The sequence below is a fragment of the Phodopus roborovskii genome, unplaced genomic scaffold, assembly GCF_943737965.1.
Source record: "Phodopus roborovskii unplaced genomic scaffold, PHOROB, whole genome shotgun sequence".
Taxonomy (NCBI): Eukaryota; Metazoa; Chordata; class Mammalia; order Rodentia; family Cricetidae; genus Phodopus; species Phodopus roborovskii.
This window is the reverse complement of record NW_026125264.1, coordinates 2,088,670-2,113,230: the sequence shown is the minus strand read 5'-3', so window position 1 is coordinate 2,113,230 and position 24,561 is coordinate 2,088,670. Positions and strand designations below refer to the sequence as shown.

At 46.1% G+C, this 24,561-nt stretch overlaps 1 protein-coding gene across 2 annotated transcripts; it reads right to left on the bottom strand.

Moving 5' to 3' along the window:
• Nucleotides 1-11,002: 11,002 nt before the first annotated feature.
• Nucleotides 11,003-22,447, bottom strand: Commd7 (COMM domain containing 7). 2 transcript variants are annotated; one of them, XM_051193009.1, is made up of 9 exons: nt 22,259-22,445; nt 18,633-18,686; nt 18,284-18,386; nt 13,668-13,724; nt 13,550-13,587; nt 12,949-13,039; nt 12,621-12,670; nt 12,003-12,051; nt 11,003-11,331 (listed from the first exon to the last, which is right to left on the bottom strand). In XM_051193009.1, exons 1-9 carry the CDS (start codon nt 22,340-22,342, stop codon nt 11,255-11,257), a joined length of 603 nt encoding a protein of 200 aa, XP_051048966.1. In that variant the 5' UTR covers nt 22,343-22,445; the 3' UTR covers nt 11,003-11,254. The 2 variants fall into 2 exon arrangements, with proteins under 2 accessions (XP_051048966.1, XP_051048976.1); XM_051193019.1 differs by lacking the exon at nt 18,633-18,686 and having other exon boundaries at nt 22,259-22,447.
• Nucleotides 22,448-24,561: the final 2,114 nt, after the last annotated feature.

Sequence of the window (24,561 nt, the reverse complement as noted above, 5' to 3'; positions counted from 1 at the left end):
ATACTCCCAGGGTGATTCTGTTATGCAGATTAAGAACCACTGGCTCAGCCTGGAGGTGGCAGTGGTGATCCATGAGGGAGGCAGAGGCAGATCTCTGTGAGTTCGAGACCAGCCTGGTCTACAAGAGCTAGTTTCAGGACAGCCTCCAAAGCCACAGAGAAACCCTGTCTCAAAAACAAAAACAAACAAACAAAAAAGAACCACTGGCTCAAATGCTTGCTTGAGTCTATTTTAGCAGACTCAAGTCAAAGACCCAAGTTATCACCGGTGGTGGCAGCGCACACCTTTAATCCCAGAACTCTGGAGGCAGAGTTCGATGTCAGCCTGGTCTACAGAGCAAGTGCCAGGACATTCTCCAACACAAAGAAACACCATCTCAAAACAAAACAAAACAAAAACAAAAACAAACAAAAAACCCAAAAAAGACCCAAATATCTTGCAAGAAGGTAAGATACTTAGGTCAACCCTAGCCAATGCCCGTCAGTAGTATCGTAAGTGAATCACACTAAACACTTAAGACCGGCTGCTCCTGACACCTTCCTGGCCCTTGCCCCTCTCTACTGCTTGCGACGTGGGAGGCTACCAGGAGGCAGGAAGAGCTTGAAGACAGGCCACCTTTCTGTCCCTCTCCTACTGCACTATTTTCTTATCCTAAAGATCTCCTAGAAGGTTCTGGCCCTGACCATCTCCTGGCTTCCACTCCTCTTGCCCAATGAAGAGCCTGGTTCCCCAGGCCTCCAGGCCATTTTTCTCACCTCCCTGTGAAAGCAGAACTCATTCCCTTCAGCCATTCCTGCCTCACCCACTTGCCCTTGTCCTGGTGTCTCAGGTGCATTGCACCTCTCTCTAGGCCCCTGCACACACCCTCTGGTGCATGCACAGACTCTGCTGCCCTGAAGTTGGTGACCAGCTCCTGGGAAGCAAGGCTCTGCAATGCCCAACACCTGACCCAGAGACCGGCACACAAGCTGCCTGGGGAACTGAGACCTCAGAGAAGTGGAGAAGCACGCAGGGGTTGGGGGGAATACACACTGAGAGGAGACCCAAGGACCAGAAGGTTGTCACAGAAATCCAGGAGTGGACAAGAACTAAAAAGAGATGCTGAATAAATTTGGCTAAAACCAAAATGCTGGGGCTGAAGGGATGGCTCAGGAGTTAAAAAGCACTCGCTGCTCTTCTAGATGATCTGAGTTTGCTTCCCAGCACCCACATCAGCTGACACCCTGTAACTTGGGAGTTATCAGATACTCTCTTCTGGCCCTCAAGGACACTGTAGTCACACATGGCATATATCCACATAGACATGCACACAGCAATAAAAAAATAAAAACAAAACAAAACCTTCCAAGTTCCAAATGCTACCAGCTGTGGGCTTCTGGGCAACATAGTTAAGTTTTGGGAGCCTCAGTTTTTCCATCTGTTTATTGGGGGTGGGTGATTATAATCCTGACTCAGAGGAGAAACAGAAAGAAGGCAGTAACATAAGCTTCCAAATATAAAACATTCAGTATTATAGGCCCAGCATCAAGGACCATCCAATACATTTCGCTAATAAAGCCTGAACAAAACAAAGCAAAACAAAAATGAAAAGAATCCAATAAATGCTGGCAATCATTTGTACTTAGCATACCAGTGCCCACTGGGTCACACAAGCTGTCTGGAGGGAGCAGACATTAATTTGTTTGTCTGTCTGTTTGTTTGTTTGTTTTGGGTTTTTGAAACAGGGTTTCTCTGTATTGTTTTGGAGCCTGTCCTGGAACTAGCTTTGTAGATCAGGCTGGCCTCGAACTCACAGAGATCTGCCTGCTTTTGCCTCCCGAGTGCTGGGAGTAAAGGCATGCTGCCACCAACCCCTGGCTCAGCAGAACACTTTTTTAATCACAGTGTTGGCAAAGCAGAGATGGGAGGCTACCCATGACTTGTGGCTAGCCAATCCAGTAGAATCAGTGAGGTCCAGGTTCAGTGAGAGGAGTTGTTTCAAAGCAAAGGAGGAAATAAGGCAGGAAAGAAAGTGAGGGAAAAAGAAAAAGCAGAAACATGTGGAGGTGTAGTTAGAGTGCTTGCCTCAAAAGTGGCAAGATTGAGGAGCAGTGTTCTGATAACCACGACCCACGGAAAGCCAGGCAGATGCAATGGCTTGCCAGTAATTCCAACAATGGGCAAATGCAGATAGAGGATTCCCCAGAGCAAACCAGCTGGCCATACTGGCTATATCAGTGAATTCTGGGCTCAATCAAGACCCTGCCTCAATAAATAAGGTGGAGAACAATCAATGAAGATTTATGACAGCCTCAATCCATCCTACATACCAACACACCTACACAGAGAGAGAAAGACAGACAGAGAGACAGAGAGACTGAGAGACTGAGAGACTGAGAGGGGGCACACACATCACATACACATAAAAAAGGTAAGGGGGTAAGGTGGATAATGATTGAAAAAGATACCCAATATCAACTTCTGGTCCCTACAAGTGCACACACACCAACGCATATGCACACACAAACTCATATACCACACACAAACAAAAACTTCATTGGATAGCATTTGGGAGTCAGAGGCAGGAGGATCTCTGTAAGTTTGGGGCCAGTTTGAACTATATGGTGAGCTCTAGTCCAGTCAGGGATACACAGTGAGAGCCTGTCTTAAAACAAACAAATCTTTATGGGAACCAGACAGATGCTCAGTGGTTAAAAGTACTGGCTGTTCTATCAGAGGACCTTGGTTGGGTTCCCAGCACCCACATGGTAGCTTACTATAGTCTGTAACTCCAGTCTCAGGGGATTCAATGCCCTCTTCTGACTCTTGCTAGTACCCGGTATGCATGCAGTGTGCAAACATATATGCAGGCAAACATACATACAAAATAAAAAATACATAGTTGGATATGATGGTGCTTGCCTTTAAACCTAGTACTTAGGAGGCTGAGGCAGGTACATGTGAATCTGTGAGTTTGAGGCCAGCCCGGTCTACATAGTTTCATGACAGCCATGGATACATAGAGAGACCCTGTTTCAAACAAATAAAATTAAACGAATGAATGAATGAATAAGATCTTAATTAATGAAAATATGGAGAGAGGAAGACACTAGAAATCTACCAAGCCTACTTTTCAGCCCCCACCCCACCCCACTGTTGTTGAGATCATCTGAAATAGTTCCTGCTTGCTAGCTTAGTTTTTGAAACAGTCAAGTAGTCCAGGCTGCCCTTAACTTGCTATGTAGTCAAGGTTAGCTTTGAATTCCTTCTCTTTTATCCCATTTCCCATGTGCTATAATCCCTGAGTTCTGTAGTTGAGGAAACCACCCAGGAAAGAGGGCTCAAAGGGACAAGGGGTACCTCTATCCAGGACTTAACCAGGATTGGAGAGGGGTTTCCTTCAAGTCCACTAAAGGGAGCTTAATAGAGCTGCAGGGAAGCAGCTAATGCCTGAGATTTCTAAGGACCTGGAGTCTGATACACTTCCAGCATCTTGGCTGTGTTCCATGCAAAATTGTTGCGCATATTTTGGGATCAGCAAAAACTCACAGTCTCCTGGATAAGCACTTGCACAATTCTTGCTGAAGCCCAAGGGCATTGTCTAGGAAATGGAGTCCATCTGTTTAGGATTCATTTGCACTTACCTCTCTTCACCAAGCTGCTTTGCAACAGCTCTTTGAAGTGAAAGCAGCCTTATTCCATAAGCCCCTGTAAGCCCTTATTTAGTCACCAGTAGGTACTGGGCCTCCCAGAGGCCCCAGGCAGCTCCCTATCTCCCTCCCAGCACAGGTCATAGGAAGGGAAGTGAAACTCAAAAGTCTCCCCCTGCCACCCCTGCTCTGTGCCCCAGCTCTGACCAGCTCACAGGGCTCAGGCTTGCCTTAAGCCTCTCCCCCCATCATTCATGCCCTCTGTTCCCTGGACCTGGACATCTGTCATCACTTGCAGTTTGAATACCAGGGTTTGTGATTCCCTGTGTATTGCTCTAGCTTCTCAAGCTTGATATCAAGTTCTCCAAGGATAGAACTGAGTCTCTGAAGTCACTACACTCCAGCACCCCTGGGTACCACCCCTCATACAAAATTGTAGAAGCCATTGTTCTATACCCCAAAACTATTAGGAATGACCTAAGAAGAATGCTGAGCTCCAAAGGGAAAATGTGGCAGGTACTTTGAATCTGGAGTTGCTGCTCATAGACAGGGCTGACAGAATTGAGGCTGGCAGGTGTGAAGGGAAGAATGGCTGTCTGCTTCCTTAGCTTTGTCAGCCAGCCCAGCCCACTCCATACACAGTATCTTCCTCCTTAGCCCTGCTGCCCAGCCCAGAGCACTCTATACACAGTAGCAAAGCTTCCCTGTTCCATACAGCAAGATGAGAAATGCTGATGGATTCCCTTATCAGAGAACAGACAGAGCACTAAAAACAAAAGCAGCTGAGTTCTAGTGGCTCTTTGGGAGGGGCTAGGGTGTTTTAGAAGATAGCTCTAACTTCATATTAACCTTGGTGCCCAAACTGGTGCACAAGTAATCCTGCTGGGGACAGCGTCTTTTTTTCTTTCATTTAAAAAATACTTTATATTTTTCACTATGTGTATATATGTCTGTCTGTGAGAAGTTTGAGAGTTTGTACAGACTGAGGAAGCCAAAGGAGGGCATCAGATTCCCTAAAGCAATGGTTCTCAACCTTCCTTAACCTTTGGAGCCTGTCCAGGAACTTGTTATGTAGACCAGGCTGGCCTCAACTCACAGAGATCTGCCTTCCTCTGCCTCCTGAGTGCTGGGATTAAAGGTGTGCACCACCACCGCCCAGCTAAAAGCAGCACTTTTTTAAAAATTACTTTTATTTTATGTGCATGAGTGCTTTGCCTGCATGTGCTCTCAGAGGCCAGGAGACGGTATTGGATTCCTTGAAACTGGAGTTAGTTATTTATGGCCAGCCATGTAAGTACTGAGACCCTAACCCAGGTCTTCTTGCAAGAGCAGCAAGTGCTCTAACCACTGAGCAATCTCTCCAGCACCCTCAGAATCTTAACTAAGTCTTTACTTAGTAAGTCATATTGTGCTTTCACTTCCAAGTCCAGCTTTGGTTTTGTATTTTGTTTTCTCTTTAAGATGGTCTTGTTACGTGGCCTGGCCTAGAACTCTTGGCAATCATGCTGCCTCAGCTCCTAGTTATACAATTAGAGGCTACTACAGTTGATGAACACACAAAATAAAAGGTACAGAGGCTGATGAAATGCTGTCAAGTAAAAGCGCTTGCTATCAAGTCTGACAACCTGAGTTTGATCCCCTGGATGCACAAGCTGAAAGGAAAGAGCATGCACAAATTGTCCTCCAGCCTTCATGGGCACGCTGAGGGATTCCCCCCCCCCAGTAAAATAAAGAAACTTTAAGGATGACAATCAGTGTAAAGAGGTTGTAACACAGACTGCTCAGCAGTTGCCTCTGACAGTAGGCTGTTCTTTTCTCTTTTCTTCAGTTCAATAATTTGTTTGAATTTGTTTTGATACTGTTTATTATTGTGTGTGTGTGTGTGTGTGTGTGTGTGAGTGCCTGGTGCCTGTGAGGTCAGAAGAGGGTGTCAGATCCCCAGGACCTGGTGTAAAGATAGTTGTGAACTGTTATGTGGGTGTTGGGAACCAAGCCTGGGTCCTCTTCTACAACAGCCATCTCACCAGCCTCTTTTTTTATTTTTAATTAATTAATTTAGTTTGCTTTCTGGAACAGGGTTTCTCTGTATTGCTTTGGAGCCTGTCCGGGAACTAGCTCTGTAGACCATGCTGGCCTCGAACTCACAGTGATCCACCTACCTCTGGCTCCTGAGCGCTAGGCTTAAAGACGTTCTCCTCACTAACACCTGTCCTTTTTATTTTTAACAGCAGGAGAGCAAAATAAAACAATAATGCCAGAACCAAGCAGCAACCCTCCCGTCGCCTTCCAGCCCCATCTGGGCAGCCCCTTTCCTTCAGGTATGCTTCCTCTTCTCTTGGCCTGATAGTTACCTTCTTAATGAAGAAGAGAGATAGAGACAGAGAAACGAACACACAAAGAATGAATCAGAATGTGTGCAGGCATGTGTGTGTGTGTGTGTGTGTGTGTGTGTGTGTGTGTGAGAGAGAGAGAGAGAGAGGCAGACAGACAGACAGGAGAAAGTAAGAGAAGAGTAAATTCATGCACAGACGAAATAGCAGGAAAGTTGGCTCAAATACCCAACAGAAACCCTTCTGAGCAGTCTGAAAACCCTCAAGGTCCTACATGGAAGAGATTACATTTGTGACAAAATTCCAACACAGGAAAGGGACTGGAGGAATTCCCAGAGGGCTCTGAAGTACCACAAGAAGAGCGAGGTGAAGGGTCATCCACTCTGCTCAGCAAGGGCACTCTTGGTTTTCACTGGACAGTTTGTCACCTATACCCATAAAGGCTGCAGGAGCCTTCTCCCACAGCAGGCATCCATGGAATTGGACAAGGTTTTCATTTGTTCTTGGAGGATGGGCCCTAACTAGTCAGGCTTGACACAGTACCTGTGATCCCAGCATGAAAGGGCAGTTTGGGCTATAAAAAGACAGTGTCTTTTTTTTTTTTTAAGATTTATTTATTTTTATATGTATGACTGTGTTGCTCATGTGCTTGGCTTATTTTTTTATGTCAACTTGACACATGCTAGACTCATCTAAGAGGAGGAAACCTCCATTGAGAAAATGCCTCCATAAAACTGGATTGTAGGCAAGCCTCCACCTGCCTCTGCCTTCCTAGTGCTGGGATTAAAGGTGGGCACCACCACTGCCCGGCTCTTTTTGTTTTTTTTGAGGCTGGATTTCTCTGCAAACTGCTGGTTATTCTCATACTTATTTTGTAGGCCAGGCTGGCCTTAAACTCAGGTCTTCTGCCTGCCTCTGCCTCCTGAGTTCTAGGATTAAAGATGTGAGCCACCACTGTCTGGCAGGGTGTTTTCTTAAATAGTGATTGATAGGGGAGAGCCCAGCCCATTGTGGGTGGTACCATCCCTGAGTTGGTGATCCTGGGTTCTGTAAGAAAGCAGGGGGGAGTGGGGGGTGCTGGAGGGATGGCTCAGCGGTTAAGAGCACTGGTTGCTTTTCCAGAGGATCTGGGTTCAATTCCATGTGGCAGCTTATAACTGTTTGTAACTCTGATTCCAGGCGAATCTGACCCCTTCACACCAATATACATAAAATAATTATAAAAAGAAAAAAAAGAGAGAGAGAAAAAGCAGGCTGAGCAAGCTAAGAAGCAGCATCCCTCCATGCCTCTGGATCAGTTCTTGCTACCAGATTCCTTCCCTGCTTGAGTTCTCATCCTGACTTCCTTTGATGATGAACTGTGATGTACAAGAATAAGTCAAATAAACCCTTTCTTCTCCAAGTTGTTTTTGGTCAGGGTGTTTTGTCACAGAATAACAACCTTAAGACAGCCAACAAATGATATGTAAGGGTACTTCACGTATGCCTGATGCTTATGGAGGCCAGAAGAGGGTGCCAAATTCCCTGGTTCTAGAGTTATGGATGATTTGGAAGAGCAGCAAGTGCTCTTAACCACTGAGCCAGTGTTTCACGTCTTAAGAACCAACAGGGCTGGCAAGATGGCTCACAGGGTACCACCAAACCTCACAACCCAAGTTCAGTCCCTGGGGCCTACATGGTAGGAGAGAACCAACTTCTACAGGTTGTCTTCTGACTGCCACACATGTGGGGGCGGCATGCATATATCCACACATAAGCATACAATAAGAGTCATTTTAAAAATAAATCAGGGGCTGGGGAGATGGCTCAGCAGTTAAGAACACTTATTGTTGCACAGGGTCTGGGTTTGGTTCAGCCCTCACATACTGCTCAGAACCATCTGTAATTCCAGTGTCAGGGTATCTGATGTTCTCTTCTGACCTCCATGGACACCACACACACACGGTACATATACATACATTTGTATAAAATACCCATACACACAAAATAATGTATCACTTCATTGAAGGTAAGACTCAGGACAATGTGGGTGGGAAAGAAGAGAGCTGGAACATGTGGAGAGCAAGCAGAGCTTCCCGAGCTAGAAAACAAATCCCTGCCAACAAGCTCCCCACAAATGGGGAAACCGAGGTTCTCTCCAGCAGGTTGTAGCAGTTACCTGAGGTCACAGCAGCAGAAAGGTCAGTCCTGGAAATCAAGCTGCTTGACCCAAACCCTGAACTCCTGGTTCCTGTGACAGTTAGTGACAAAGGTCCATGAAGGTGTCAGTTGTTGGGAGCAATAGGAGTGGCGACTCAAGCACTTGAGAGGCAGAGGCAGAAGGGTCAGCACAAGCGTGAGAACAGCCTGGTCTGTGTTAATTCCAAGCCAGCCATGACTGTATAAACAGACACAGGAAAAAAAAAAAAAAAAAAAAAACCAACACATGCACCACAAACAAACAAACAAGCAAACCAGCATAGGGAAACACTGAGGACAGGTGCTTCCTGATTATGGCTTCTTTAGCATGGACACCTGCTAGGAGCTGATAGGGATGGAGTGTTCAGAAGGTGGGCAAGGAGGATGCCAGGGTGCCTTCAACCTGGACATCATGTGGAGCCATGAGCATTTGGATCTATCAGACCTGCCCAGAAGTCAGCTCACAGAAAACAGGTGAGGCTTTCCCTTATGTAATATGAGTGGGTTTTGATTGTACATGTATGTGCGAGTGTGCATGCACCTGTGTGCATGTGTGTGTGACAGCTGGAGGCCAACTTCAGGTGTCAATCATTCCTTGGGGTGCTGTTCACCTCTTTTTAAAGATAGGCTGGCCTTCAATTCACAAGTGATCCACTTGCTTCTGCCTCCCAAGCACACTTGGGCTTTTTAGTATGGGCTCTGGGAAAGACCTAGTGTCACACAATAAAGAGGGGATAGAAAAGTCACAGCACTGAATATCACCAGTAGGAAAATGGTTAGAAACAGAGGCTGAGGCAGCTCTTGCTTTTGATAAGGAGAGATCTCCATGTTAACTGGAAAAAAACAAAGTTGAGGTTGGTGTGCATATTGCTTCTGTCTGTGTGAGGAGATCCAAAGGATATGCACACTGATTCAAATGCATAAAATAGTTCAGAACACAGAACAAACTAACTAATCCCTCTGGTGAGAATGAGTAGCTGGGGAAAGAGGTTGGAAGGAGTCCTCATATCTACTCAACCCTGTTCTTCTGGGAGATAGCTCAGCAGGCAAAGGGCCTGGTTACCAACCTGATCACCTGAGTTTCATCCCAAGGACCTGCTTGGTGGAAGAAGGGAGCCCATTCCTAAAGGTATCTTCTGACTTCACAAGCACCCAGACCTGACTTTGCCCAGCCCCCCACAAATAAATAAATAAACAAACAAATAAGTAAATGTGAAAACATCAGTAACAACAAAACCTTTACGAGTTGGGGACACAGCTGTGTTGGTAAAGTGCTTGCATAACATTCAGGGAGCCCTGGGTTTGATCCCTCATAAAGATTTGGCTTGGGGTACACATCTATAACCCCAGCAGTCATTTGGAGGATAAGGTAGGAGGACTGCCATGAGTTTGAGGCCAACCTGGACTGCACAGTGAATACCAAGCCATCCAGAAATGCATTAATTATATCCTATCTCAACAACTTAGCATTCTCTTTTTGGTGAAAGCCCTAATTGTGAGATTAGATGCCATCCAAAGTTAGAATTTTTAAGGGGTATTCAAGAAATCAGGTTAAAATCTTACTTCTATTATCTTTAATTATGTGTGTCTGTGTGCTAGTGCAGGTACCCATGGAACCCAGAGTCATTATATTCCCTGGAGCTAGAGTCACAGAGGGTTATTAGCCACCATGTGGGTGCTGGGAACCAAATCTAGGTCCTCTGCTTAAGCAGACAGTGCTCTTAACTGCTAAGGCATTTCTCTAGTCCTTGCTTTATTTAATTTTTAAAAATCTACAGAGCGAGTTCTAGGACAGCCAGGGCTACCCAGTGAAACTCTGCCTTGAAAAAACAAAACAACAATAACTTATTATGGGTACACGAGTGTGTAAAGGTATGTATGGGTTGGACAACAACTGTGGGAATCCATTTCTCATTCTACCATGTGGATCCTAGGGACTGAACTCAGGTTAGGAATTGGGGTAGGTGCATTTGTCTGTTTAGCCATCTCACTGGCCCAGTTTTTTGTTATTTTTTTTTTTTTTTTAAAGACAAGGGATCATATAGTCCAGGCTGACTACCATGCCAGGTTTTATGAAGTGTTAGAGAATATATCCAGGCTTGATACATGTTAGGCAATACTTTAATGATTTACTAATTGAGCTATACTATACCCCCTCCTCTAAAAAAAAAAAAAAAAAGGATTCATTTGTGAGTATGGAGAGAGAATGTGTGTTTGTGTACACGTGTCTGTGCTTGGAGGGTCAAAAGAAGGTGTGAGGTGCTAGAGTTACAAGCCTCCAGCCATGGGTGCTGAGAACAGGACACCTTGGGTCTTCTCAAAGAGCAGGAAACACTCTTAACCACAGGGCCATCAATCTACCCCCATGGCTGGCTCCGACTGACACAGAAGCTCACGTTGTTGCCCTGGCTGACCTCTAACTAACTTTTGGTGATCTTGTCTCTGCCTCCTCAGTGCCAGGGTTACAGGTATTTGCCACTATATTAGCTTGGATGACTCCTAAACCTGTGGAGAAAGACACTTAGTAGATGTGGATATTTTCTTTAGAAACTGTTTTCCTTTTAATTTACCATTTAACCAAAAGGTGGTTGGGCATCTGGAACCAAAACAATCTAAGATGGCCTCAAAAGGCCTACCTCCTTATAACACAAAACACAAACGGATAAAACCAGAAGTTGTGACGGGGTGTTCCCTCAGTTCTTTCCAGAGAAGACTAAGCACAGACTTTCACACATGACTTAGCAAATACTGGCTGGCCATGCCCGCCACCCCCAAGTAAGTGTGAAATAGATAGGACCTCTCCAGACAAGCCATTCATACCACCTGCTTCTTCCTCAGCTACAAACAAGCACTCAACCATCTGGCTGAAGGAACCATTTGTTTACTCTGTTTAATGGGAGGTGACAATGTCCCCCAAAAGAAAAAAAACAACTCTAGATGTAATAGCTGTTCCCAGGAGACTGGAGGTGGTGGCTCCCATGAGCAGCTTAGAGGAATCAACCATACAGGACTCAAGTATTGGGCCCTGTTTTTCTTTTCTTTTCTTTTCCCCCCCAGAAACTCTGCACCTGGGCTCCCCAGGTGGTGGGGTCCCTGGAGCTGCCATTAGGGACAGGATCAGCTGAGGCACTCCATGCTTGCTCTGACTCGCTCCATCTCATGCAGGAAGCTGTAGAACTGAGGCAAGGTTAGTTCTGGGGAGAGAAAATTCAGTTTGAGGTGAGTGTTTCCAATGCTGCAGAATCATCCAGGAAAATCCATATCTACTTGCAATTGCTGTACTGATGTGACACGGAGCAGAGCCAGGGCCTTGTGTACACAGTGCTCTCCCCCAGGCTGACATCTATTTTCTTCAGTACATCTCAGCAGCTCTCTTTCTTTTTGTGGTGCTGGGACTCAAACCCCAGTCTGTAGCATGCTAGGCAAGGGCTCCACTGAGCTACGTGCAGCTAAGCGGTTCCCGATACATAAACCATCACAATAAGGCACACGCAGGCTTGACCATGCAAGGGCCTCAGCTCTAGAGAACTCAAGTGTTTATACAAATGGTGTCTATGCAGAAGCATGGAGGGTTTCACAGTGCACATTCTTTGGGATGTTCAGGGATGTCCACAAGAGTTTCTTGCCTCCAATCTGCTTCCATTCTAGACACCTCCACCCCATTTGTTTGTCTTCTACTCAGGGTTTCCAATCTCCCTCTCAACAGCTTAGTAACAACCCTGGCACTAAGCTTCGTGAGAGGGAAGGAGTGGATGGGTGCTCTAGAGCTTGGTGATAACCTTGTCTTAGAGAGATGGGCAGACTTCACCAGCCCAGGTGACTGAAGAAAGAAGTGGAAAGCTTCAAAACAGGGTTATAGACTCACCTATATACACATTTTCAGTTTGTTTTCCTTTCTTAATCACCAACTTTAACTGAAAGAAAAAAGGGGGTGTGGAGAAAATAAATAAATTGGGCAGTGGTGGCACAGGCCTTTAATCCCAGTACTTGGAAGACAGAAGCAGGCTGATCTCAGTGAGTTCAAAGCCAGCCAGGTCTACAAAGCAAATTCCAGGACAGCCAGGACTGTTGCACAGAGAAACACTGTCTCGAAAAAAACAAAACAAACAAACAAAAAAATTTGAGACAGGACCTCATGAAGCCTCAGATGGCCTTGAACTTTCTTCTTTTTTAAAGAAAATAATTTTTTATTTTATGTGCACTGGTGTTTTGCCTGCATGTATGCCTATGTGAGGGTGTCAGACTCCCTGAAACTGGAGTTACAGTTGTGAGCAGCCATGTGGGTGTTGCAGATTGAACCTGGGTCCTCTGGATGAGTAGTCAGTGCTCTTAACTGGTGAGCCATCTTTCAAGTCCCCTGGCTTTGAACTTTTGATGTTTGAAAATTCTGAGAGTGGGGATTACACGTCTGTGCCACCATGTTCAGCTTTTAATAACTTTTAACCAGGTTGACATTTCCCATTTCCACTTATCACAGACTTACCTGTAAAAATATGCTTCCCACTTTCTCTAATTCACTGCTTCCAGATGACACTGTAACACACACACAAAAAAAAGAACACTAACTGACTGACCGAGGGCTTCTAAAGAGCTCAATATAGCAGGCTATCTAGAGCAGCCATGTTGGGGGGGGAACATGAGCCAGCAAGATGGGACCAAGAATGGAGGTGGCTAAAGGCTGTCAGCTGGCTGGCCCCCAATGGTATCTAAGATCAAGATCAGGTCTTCCCCCACCCAGGCTCTCCAAAAGTGTCTACAGTCCAGGCCCAGCACAGCCGAACATGTGCCCAGGAATGGATCCATCTAGTTACCTCCAAATCGCCACTCCATATCAATTAGCTGGTTAATCATCAGGGTCTGACCTATGGCCCAGTGTGCAAGGGCTGGGGCATTCTGCTTCCACTGGAAGAAAAGAAAAGGCCAATGTCATCAGAATGGGGACAATCAGTCCCTATCCCCCTGCTCCAAGCAGGGGGCTCAACAGAGAGGGAAGAAAGCTGACCATGGGCTGATTCTACATGCATGCACATACCCAAGACGTGGCAGCAATACAGTCTTTCCACAGGGCATCATGATGACCGTGAATTTGCTATGTAGCAGAGGCTGGCCTTGAGTCCCACTCCTAGTGCTAGGATTATAGGCATGTACCACTATACCCAGTTTAAAATTTTTCATTCCAAGATTTAACCCATTTGGGACACAATGACATTAATATTTGGTCAAGCCAAAGAAGAAATCTGAGGGCTGCCCTAAGCAGAGCTGGCGGACAGCTGCAGGTGTGTCATTCCTGTGAAGCTGACTGGAGGAGGGATGGGATGGTTTTGTCTCTCTCTGCAACTTTGCCCCCTTTCCCTTCTTTCCTTTCCAGGAAATAAAAAGCCAGGATCTTAACCTTGATTAACAGAATTATACCTTTTCAGAAAAGTAAGTGGCTTTCTCCTCACTAAGACCTGTAAGAGAACAGAAGGATAATTAACATAACAAAGAGCTCAGAGGCCTTCCACTCCCCAGGCAACCCCAGGCAACCTACCTAGAGTCAGAAGATCAGTCTGCACCTGCTCTGCAGTGAGGCCCTTCTTCAGTGCACCTTGCAGGCAGGGGAGAAACCATAAGGCGTAAATGAGTGCACGGGTCAGTAGTATTTGTTGGACCCAACATACCCGTGATGTTTAAGACAAAAGCAATATGCTTCAGGAAGGTCTCCAGTGGCTGGGGGAGAAAATGCAGCCCTGAAACCACCATGGGGCAGGCAAGGCACAAAGTCTGTTCACTGCACAGGGGGCTCAGCCACCCTCAGGGATGCTGGACTGAGCTAGAGACAACAGAAAAGACTGGACCTGGGACAGGCCAGAGGAGGGAAGAATGAGCAAGGCTACAGTCCTGGAGACCCACGGCAGCCTGGCACAAAAGCATAGTTAAAACCGGAGTGCAACCACGCATGGAGGTGCACGCCTTTGATCCCAGCACTTGGCAGGCAGAAGCAGGCAGATTTCTGAGTTCAAGGCCAGCCAGCCTGCTCTACAGGACTGCCCTGGCCCAGGACATCCAAGGCTATACAGAGAAACCGTCTCAAACAAACAAAACAAAGCAAAAGCTGAGTGGGGTTAGGAGATGCAGCTCAGCTGGCCCCTGGAGCTGTGGGTGCTGGGATGATGAACTTGGGTTTTCTGGAAGAGTAGCTAGTACACTTAACTGCTGAAAATCCTACTGCCTCAGCTTCCCCAATGTTGGGATTATAGGAGGTAGTCATCACTAGTGTTGCTGTATCCATCCATGTTGATCTAAGGCAGGTTTCTATCACTGGGCATTGGCTTTCACAGTTCCCTCTGCCAGGAACAGCCTTCTCCGATCTGTACAGGACTCATCCCCTATTGCATTCAGACCCCCATGAATCTCAAACCTTTGGAAAGGACCCATGACAGCACCACTTAAAAATTCCCTTGTGGGGGCTGGAGAGGGCTCTTTCAGAGGACCTGACTGAGTTCAGCTGACAGAACCCGTGTGGGGTGATCCACGGGCCCCAGTTACTCTAGCTTCAGTTGGATCCAATGCCTTTGGCCTGTGAGGGCATCTGCACTGATGTGCATATTACTCTCCCCACCTGCCAGACACACATGCATAGATATAACTAAAAGAAAACAAAAGGCACAGTAGATATGACAGTATAGCTCAGTGGTAGAGGGCTTGCTCTGCCAGGTCCTCAAAATGAATAAATAAATGAAATATACACATAAAACAAATGAACTAAATAATAACAGGAAAAATTAAAGATTTTTTTTTTTTTTTTGTCTTTTGGAGACACTCCAAAATGTGGGAGGCTCTGTGCGCGCGCGCACACACACACACACACACACACACACACACACACACACACACACACACACACAGAGAGAGAGAGAGAGAGAGAGAGAGAGAGAGAGGGAGGGAGAGGCCGACCATTGGTGAGCACTATATGGTGGGAATCATTCTTTCATTTTACCTGACTACAGACAAAACAATGCTGGGGAGTATGAATGGGAAATTACCTTTTAATAGAAAATACAAGTCAGTACTGCATTACCCCCAAAGGCCAGACAGCTTGCTAGGAAGAAGCAGCGATTTGAGTAAGTCCCTGGACAAGTCCATATAGATGAGAACACAGAAGGGCAGCTGCCACTCCACTTTAGACTATTATCTTTCCCACCCACTTTGTTTTGTTTCCTCTGGTGCTGGAGACTAAACCAGGGCCTTGTGCACTCCAGGCAGGTGCTCTGTTTATCATCAGCTCATCTTTCTCTCCATCCTTCCAACAGTGAACTCCAGGGGTCCCCTCAGCTCTATTTCATCCCTGAAGGTGATTATCAGAGGTGAAGAACTAGGACAGAGGTCTCCATAGTGAGCAAGCAAGGAGTGCAGAAGGCCCCACTCCCCAGAAACCAAATAAATGCAGGCTAGGGCCCTATGTGGACCCTGCTGACTGGGAGGACAATGGCCGTAATCGAACACAGTGCAGCAGACAATGAGGAACCCTGAACAGTGGCTGCAAGATTTCCTTTCGGATAGGATAGCAGCCCTTATCTTTCACAGATAGATAACTAGACATTCCGGAATGAAATCTTTGTGTGCTACTTGCTTTAAACAAATCCAACAGTGAGGGGCAAGTGAAATAACTCAGGGAAGGGCTGATAGTTGTTCCAGTGGGATATTCTCAGTTAGAATATCGGACCTCTGACAGTGGAACCAGGATGTATCCCTGATGCACAAAAGGACTTCGGGAGCACATTCCCCACGGAGGGATACTCCCTTAGCCTAGAGACATGAGGGAGGGCGTAGGCCCTACCCCAAATGACTTGTCAGATTCTGATGATCCCTCCTGGAAGGCCTCACCCTTCCTGGGGAGTGGGTGGGGAATGGTATGGGGGGGCATGGAAGGGTGTGAGGGAGAGGGAACTGGGATTGATATGTAAAATAAGAAAAAATAATTAAAAAAAACTACATAAAAGGCAAGGTATGATGGTGCATGCCTTTAATTGAAGCATTATGGATGCTGTGGCAGTCAGGTCTCTAAGTTCCATACTAGCCTGGTCTACATAGCAAGTTCTAGGCTAGACAAAGGCTACACAGTGACACCCTATCTCAAAAAACCCCCAAAACCCAACCAACCAACCAACCCCCAAAAAACTCACACGCTGATGTGGTGTAATTCCAGTACTCAGATAGCTGAGGCAGAAGACTTGTGGGTTAGATGACAGTCTGCATTGCAGATTGAAACCTTGTCTCAAAACAAGAAATTGGACTCAGAAGGCAGAGGCAGGTGGATCTCTTGGATCTACAGTGGATCTACAGTGAGGTCTAGAACAGCCAGGGCTACATAGTGAGGCCTGTCTCATAAACAAACAAAACAAACAATGGAAAAACAAGTAATCATTCTCCAAAGCTTTCCCTTGACATGCTCTCTAGCCCACCGTGGTTCAGTGGGGAACTATTTCACAGATACTGGTTAAGCTGGCTTCTTTACTGCGGGGTTTGTGTATGGTTCCAAGGCTGGCTGGCGCTATGGGCAGGAAGACCTTCTGGCTGCAGGAAGTGACCCAGTGAGTTCCTGAGGTCCTTTCAGCTCTAACAGGCCACATTACAACTAGTTTAATGGCAGAAGGATGTGGACTGTTGTCTGGTTTTTTTTTTTTTTGTTTTTTGTTTTGTTTTTGCCTTTGTTTTGAGATAGAGAGTAATGAATGCTAGGTAGCTTCAAACTTGTGATCTTCCCGTCTCAGTCAAGATGTGTTGGGATTACAGGCATGAGGCATCCTGATAGTCCTTATATTTTTATTTTTAATCTACTATAAAAATATCTTAGACTGAGCGAGGCAGTGGTGGCGCACGACTTTAATCCCAGCACTTGGGAGGCAGAGTCCAGGAGGATCTCTGGGGGTTTAAGGCTAGCTTGGTTTAAGGCTAGTTAGTTCCAGATTATACTGCTATACATGGAGGTGCACAACTTTAGTCCCAGAACTAAGGAAGCAGAGGCTGATGGATCTCTGTGAGTTCAAGGCTGTTCTAATTTATATAGTGCACTACAGGACAGACAAGGCTACATAGAGACACTGTCTCAAAATAAGCAAGCAAACAACCATCATTATGGACTGGGGTTTAGGAACAGCTCTTAGTACGGGGAGGAGGCCCTGGATTCCAGGATTCCGGTTTCAGCATAACACCACAAGAAGAAAACAGCCAGCTGTGGTAGGGCATGCATTTGATCCCAGAGGCAGAGGCAGGAGGATTTCTGTGCATTGGAGATCATCCTCTCTACACAGCAAGTTTCAAAACTGTCAGGGCTACATAGTAAGACCCTGTCTGGGAGGGGGAGGGGAGAGAGAGAGAGATTGAGGTTCAGGCAACACTGGTGAACCGAACCCTTTAGTTTCTGGACTTAGGGAATGGAGGACTGGACCCAGATACAGACCCAGCTTTGAGCTGCATGGTTTCTCTGCTGTCAGCAAGCTGCACCTGGGCATCCTCTGGGTACTGGCTTACAGGCCTTTTAGAATACTACAAGTCCCTCTGATAAATGATACAGTATTGGCATATAATCCATGCATACTGCATACTTTAACTACCATTCAGTTCCTTATTCCCCTTAACATATAATAAATACATGTAAATGCTAGTAATACCATAAAACATGTCTGTCCATGTTGCATACAGGCATGATTTTTAAAAATGTTTAAGGTGGGCTGAAGAGATGGCTCAGTGGTAAGTGCACTGGCTGTTCTTCCAGAGGACCTGTGTTTAATTCCTAGCAGCCACATGGCAGCTCACACCTGCTTATAATTCTATCTCCAGGGGATCTAATACCTTTATACCAATACACATAAAATAAAGTTAAATACATTATTTAAAAAAAAAAAAAACATGTTTAAGGCATATGCTGTCTCTCATGACTTTAAAAATGTTTTTGATCTGGGGACAGTTGGTTGAGTCCACACAGACCAATGAATACATGAAGAGCTGTAACACTTACCTCCTCCATCAGACTCCACTCTTCAGACTGCATGCCCTGCCATGCCCGGGTATTTATGGGATGCTGCCTGGATGACTCCCTAACTAAAGGGAGGCTCAGGTAGCAGTAGCATCTCATCTCTGTGGAGCTGCTAAGAGTCAACTCACCGTTCGGAACCAGGAGGAGGCTTTTCATAATGCTTTTGAGGGGGCCAAGACTGATCTGATTGGTGGTGGCAAATTCAGAGAGCTGAGCCAGAAAGCTCTCCACCTGCAAAGAAGACAGCACAAATACCTTTACTTACCTCTTAAAAAGATGTTTATTTATGTATGTGAGTATTGGCCTGTAGGTAAGTTTCATGGGATCCATGAAACAAGAATTACAGAGGGTTGTGAGCTGCCACGGGTTCTGGGAACTGAACCCAGGTACTTTGTAAGAGCAGTCAGTACCCAGATCTTCTTCTCTAAGCTCTCAGGCCTTTGGCAAAACCTCCTTAGCACAAAACACCTTACTCACCTCTTTGGGCTCAGTTAGGAAACGGAAAAGCACTTCTGTCAGGGCTGAGAATTGCTGCGGAAGGACAACACAGAGCATCAGCACCGTCTCTGCTCCCTGATGCCCAGCACCCAGGGTACCCACCGCATCCAGTGTCCCCACTCCAACTAGGGTGTCACATCATCTAACTGTAGGCTTTTTTTTTTCTAATTTGTTGAGGCAGGGTCTCTATTTTTTATTTGTGAGACAGGGTCTCACTGTGTATTCCTGACAGCCTAAAGCTGGATACGTAGACCAAGCTGGCCTCGAACTAAGAAACATGCCTACCTCTGTCTCCTGAGTGTCAAGATTAAAGTTTAAAAGTAGTGTATGTGGGAGGGACCCAGAAAATATAGGCAGGCAAAACAGATGAAAAGAGAAATTCTTTGATGTCTTCACCTGAAATGTTACTGTTGGTAGTCTGTTTCTGAGTTTTCTTGTTTTTTGAGAGAAGGTGTCACTGTGTACTACTGGCTTGTTCACCAGGGCCAGCCTGGATCTACATAGTAAGTTCCAGGCTGGCCAGGGCTCCACAGTGAGACCCTGTCTGAAAATAAACAAAAATAGCAATACAATAAATAAAGGTATATAGCCGGGTGTTGGTGACACTCACCCAGCACTTGGGAGGCAGAGGCAGGTGAATCTCTGAGCTCCAGGCCAGCCTGGTCTACAGAGTGAGTTCCAAGAGAACCAGGAATACACAAAGAAACAAACAAATTAAAAATCAACTCAAATAAATACATAAATAAAGTTGTGAGTCACAACGACCGCCTTTGAAGCAGGGTCTGTCTCTTTTGTTTCTTCTGCAGAGACTGTACATTCCTTGGGGGAGGGGGATCACACACCTGTTTTGCAACCTTGATAAGAAACACAGACTGTCTTAGAATTTCTTGATATCGCCTTTTGTCTTCACAGCATCTTAACTCTTGTTAAAATGCACAGGAAGTATTTGTTGTGTAAGTCTTCTTCCTTTGCAGCCTTGCTCAGGATTGCTCATTAGCTATCTCTACCTATCAAAATCTCAACTCTTATCGAAAGTAAACATCAGAAGAGATGTTAAATGTTAGGGAAACTGTTAGGGAAATGTTAGCCAGTGAAAGGTGATACCCCTTCATTTACCAAATCTGCAAAGTCTGGGGACTCAAGCTGTACACTGATGGCTCTGGGGATTACTGGACAACCTTCCTAGAGGACGATGTCATACCATACATCCAATTTTAATGACAACCACAGTCCTAGAATCATGAATTCCCCTGTAAAGAGTATGTAGCTCATATCTGTTCCATCCATGCTTACATAGAGCTTTCTCCTCGGAAAGTACTGTTTACATGAACACACAACAGAAACTTGGCTAGGCAAAGTAGGGCACTCCTGCAATGGCACCCAGCACTTGGGGAGGCAGAGGCAGGAGAATCACTAGCAAGCTAGTCTACAGAGTGGGACCTTGCTCAAGAAACAAACAAACCAGCCATAACTTCCATAGCCCTAGCACTCTGGAGGCTGAGGCAGGAGGATCATGAATTTGAGGTTAGTATAGGCTACATAGTCAATTGGTTTAATTTTAAAAAACAAAACCAAACACATATACATTCATGCACACATATACCATTGCTCTCCTTTGCCCTACTCCTACCCCATTCCATTACTCCCTCCCCCTCCCAATATTCCCCCCATTCTCCAGTGTCTTTTGGGGACCCAATGAGTTTCATTAGGGTTGTTTCCAGGGATTTTGTTTTATATTTTATTTTTTGAGATAGGGCCTTATTACATTGCTTAGCTGACCTTGAATTTATTCTGTAGCCTATGCTTGCCTTGAGCTTGAAATCTTCGTGCCTCAGCCTATTGAATATCTGGAATTGCAGTACAGATGTGTGGCTGATACTTCCTTTAAAAAGTTAATATTTTAAAGCTGGGAAGCCAGGCAGAGGTGGCACATGCCTTTAGTCCCAGCACTCAGGAGGCTGAGGCAAGAGGATCTCTGTGAATTTGAGGCCAGCCTGGTCCACAGATCCAGTTCCAGGACAGCCAGGACTGTTAGATAGAGAAACCCCCGTCTCCAAAAACAAACAAAAACACAAAAAAAAGTTTCCTTAAAAGAATTGTTTGTTTATTTTTAAAGAGCTGGACCTCTTGGCACAGGGATAGTAATCTCAGCTACTCAGAAGGCAGAGGAAGGAGGATTCTAAATTCAAGCTTGGGCAATTTACTGAGAATCAGACTCAAACAAACAAGGCCAGACATAGTGGTACATCCTAGAATCCTAGCCCCGGAAGACAGAGGAAATAAGAGTGCTTTTAGTTCCAGGCCAGTCAGGCATGCAAAGACCTTGTCTAAAATTAAAAGAAAAATGCAACATCAAACCACCACACAGAACTAAGTGTTAACAGGTATTTGAGCATGGTGCCGCCACACACTGTAATCACAACACTTGGGGAAACTAAGGCAGGAAGATCTTGAGTTTGAGGACAGTCAGGGGACAGAAAGACCCTGTCTCAAAGTGAGAGGAAAAAAAAAAAAAAGGAAGAAAGAAAAAGAATCTTGGGGCTGCAAGATGGCTGAGCTAGCAAAGGCACTTGCTGCCAAGCCTGATGACCTGAGTTCAATCCCTGGGACCCACAGATCATCAAAGCATCTAAAGCCAACCTCTAAAGGTTGTTCTACATTCCCCTACAAATGGAAGTCTTCGAGAGAACGCCATTTGAAGTCAGACGCCTGGCTCTGAAGTTCTGGTTCAGACTGGAATTTTTTCTGCCTCTGCCTTTAAAGTGGTGCCACGACAGGCATGTATTACCAATAGATCTTATTTTTGTTATTTATTTATTTATTTATTTTGAGACAGGGTCTCACTATATAGCTCTAGCTAGCCTGGAACTCATTATGTAGGAGAGACTGTTTTTGAATTTGCAGAGATGAACTTGCTTTGTCCTCCAGAATGCTGGGATTAAAGGTGAGCACACTATTCTGTTCTGCATAGTTTGGTTTTTATTCTTCAAGCAGGACTTCTATGTGTGTGGGGAGTTGAGGGCCTCAGCACCTGGGAAGCTAAGACCCAGTCAGGAAAACAACACATAGTACATTTAGAGGGGTGAAGGATTATTATTATTACTATTATTATTATTATTTGACAGGTCTTAGTTCAGACTGGCCTTGAACGAGATATTTAGTAACAGCTAGATCTGAACTTCTAGCCACCTCCTAAGTGCTAGTATTGACAAGGGCCACCGTAACCCATTTATTCTAGTAGGAATACAGGGTGGCCCCAGACGCCCTGTTTGGCTAATACCCGCAGTCTGAACAGGAGGTGCATTCCGAGCTCTACTACAGGGGCAGGCAAACACCATGCCTTTCCGGGACTGGAAAGGGGTGTGGTCACCGGTCTCATCTGATCTTCTTCCGGCTCTGGCCCAGAGCACCACTCAGGCCCGGCCACACTGACACCACACTCGGTTTGCAGTCGACCTGCCCTCCCTAATCTGTCCAACCCGGGGGCCCTCTGAATCCCCTCACTCACGTCTCTAGGAGCCTACAAATCTGTTCCTCAGGGGGTCCCCACCACAGTTGTGAGCCAGGCCACTCCTGAGCCCCTCCCACGCCCAGGCGAGGCCCACCTGCGCGCCCAGCTGGTTCAGCTGCTGCATGTCGCCGCGCACGGCTTCGGGAACCGGGTCCTGCGTGCAGTGCAGGCGACCCATGGCGCCAGGAGCCTGGCCGCCCAGCAGTGGCACTCGCTTCCTCCTCCCCGGCCTCGCTGCGCTTCCGCAGCCGCACTTTCGCCACACTCCCAGTCGCCGTTCTCTGGACGGCGCACGCGCGGCTGCTGGTCTCTGGGAACCGCTCAGAGCATCCTACTGAGATTCCAGATCTGCCTGGGTGACCCTGGGTAAAGCGCGTGACCCTTCTGAGCTTCAGTTTCATTGTTATCTAGGATGACTACTGGTTTTTTTTTTTTTTTTCATCCTCCCAAAACTTTGAGCTCAGAGCTTGGTGCACAGCTATTCCTCAGCCAGTGGCTGGTTGCTGTCCTTAATCACCATTGCTGTTAAGCATTGGGTAAATCTACCTATTAAATGTATCTACCATTTCTCTCTCCTCTATACATTTGGTGCTGGGGATTGGTCCTGGGTCTTGCATGGGCTTGACAAGGACTCTGCCTCTGAGCTACATCAACAGACCCCAGCATATACTTGTGTGCCTACCAGAGGCCAGGCACTGGTAACAGAGGGCTATAAACCAGGCCACTGTAACCCTATGAGAGCTTATATCAGAATGAAGTAGTAGATCTGAAACTTGGACAGACATTAGTGTCATCTGGGCAATCGGCATAACTACCAATTGCAGGGTCCCACCCCCAGTCAAGCTTGGAGAGCAGCAGAATAATGTACATTTTTCATGCATTCCCAGGAGCCACACTTCGAGGGCATCTGATCCAGCTAAGGACTGTTAAAGAGCCTGGGCAGTGTGGTGGTCAGAAGGGTGAGACAGTGAAACTTACTTCAGCTATGATGGGTGGTGTCAAACAGCACTTTCCCAGCATGTTCATATTCAGAACTCAATCCTTGGCGGGGTGGGAAGATCCAAGCCTGTGTTCTTATTCCCAGAAGCTCTCCAGATCCTGGGTAAGTGCTGACCTCATCCTCATTAGACAGGAGAAAATGGAGGCATACTCCCTGGGTCCTAGGAACTCTCCCCCAACCTAAGCAAGGGCTGTATCTGGCACCAAGCCTAGCCTGAGAGTACCCAGGAGCTACCTATAGATCTGGGGGGGGGGGTGGAATTACCTGTTCTGGCACAGGTTTTGGCTCCCACACTTCTCTGAAAAGTCCCTTTGGAAATCCAGAAGCAGTCAACTCACAGGGCACATGTGGCCAAGGACAGTTATGAATTGTCCCAACACAAAACTATAACTATTTAAAACATGGAACTGGGACCAGGGTGTTGGTGGCACATGCCTTTGACCCCAGCACTCGGGAGGCAGAGGCAGGCAGATCTTTGTGAGTTCAAGGCCAGCCTGGTCTATAGAGTGGGTTCCAGTACAGGCTCCAAAGCTACAGAGGAACCCTGTATTGGAAATAAGTAAATAAATAAATAAATGCAGTAAATGACAGAGTCTCATGTAACCCAGGCTGACCTTGATCTTACTGTGCAGCTAAGGCTGGCTTTGAATTTCTGATTCTCTGGCCTTCATCTCCTGAGTGCTCTGGTTATAGATGAATCTAGCCACACTTAATTTTTTCTTTACTTTTTGATTTATTTTATGAGTGTTATCTGTGTGTGAATGTATTGCATCGCTTGTGTATCTGGTACTTGCAGAAGTCAGAAGAGGGCATTGGATTCCTTGAAACTAGAGTTATTGGTGGGAAATATGGATGATTGAAATCCATCATGTAGATGCTGGGAACTAACCCAGGAGCTTTGTAAGAACAAATGCTCTTAACTGCTAAGCTGTCTCTCCAGCCCTTATTTTATTTTATGATTAGGTACTCATAACCTAGCCCTGACTAGCATGGTATTCAAAAGTCTGACAGAGGACTCATCCATCCTCCTGCTTTTGCCTCCAGACTGTTGACATTATAGATATGAGGCCCCACTCCTGCCTTTGCCTCCAGAGTGCTGATAGTATTGGCTTATACCAGCATATCTAACTTTCCTTTCTTTGTTAAGAAACTTCCTGGGGGCTGGATAGATGGCTCAGAGATTAAGAGGACCTGAGTTCAATTCCCAGAAACCACATGGTGGCCCACAACCATCTGTAGTGAGATATGGTGCCCTTCTGGCGTGCAGGCATACATGCAGACAGAACACTCATATATTAAACACACCACACACATTCACACACAGCTCTCAGGAGGCAGAGGTAAGTGGATCTCTGTAAATTCGAGGCCAGCCTGGTCTACAAAGCAAGTTCCAGGAC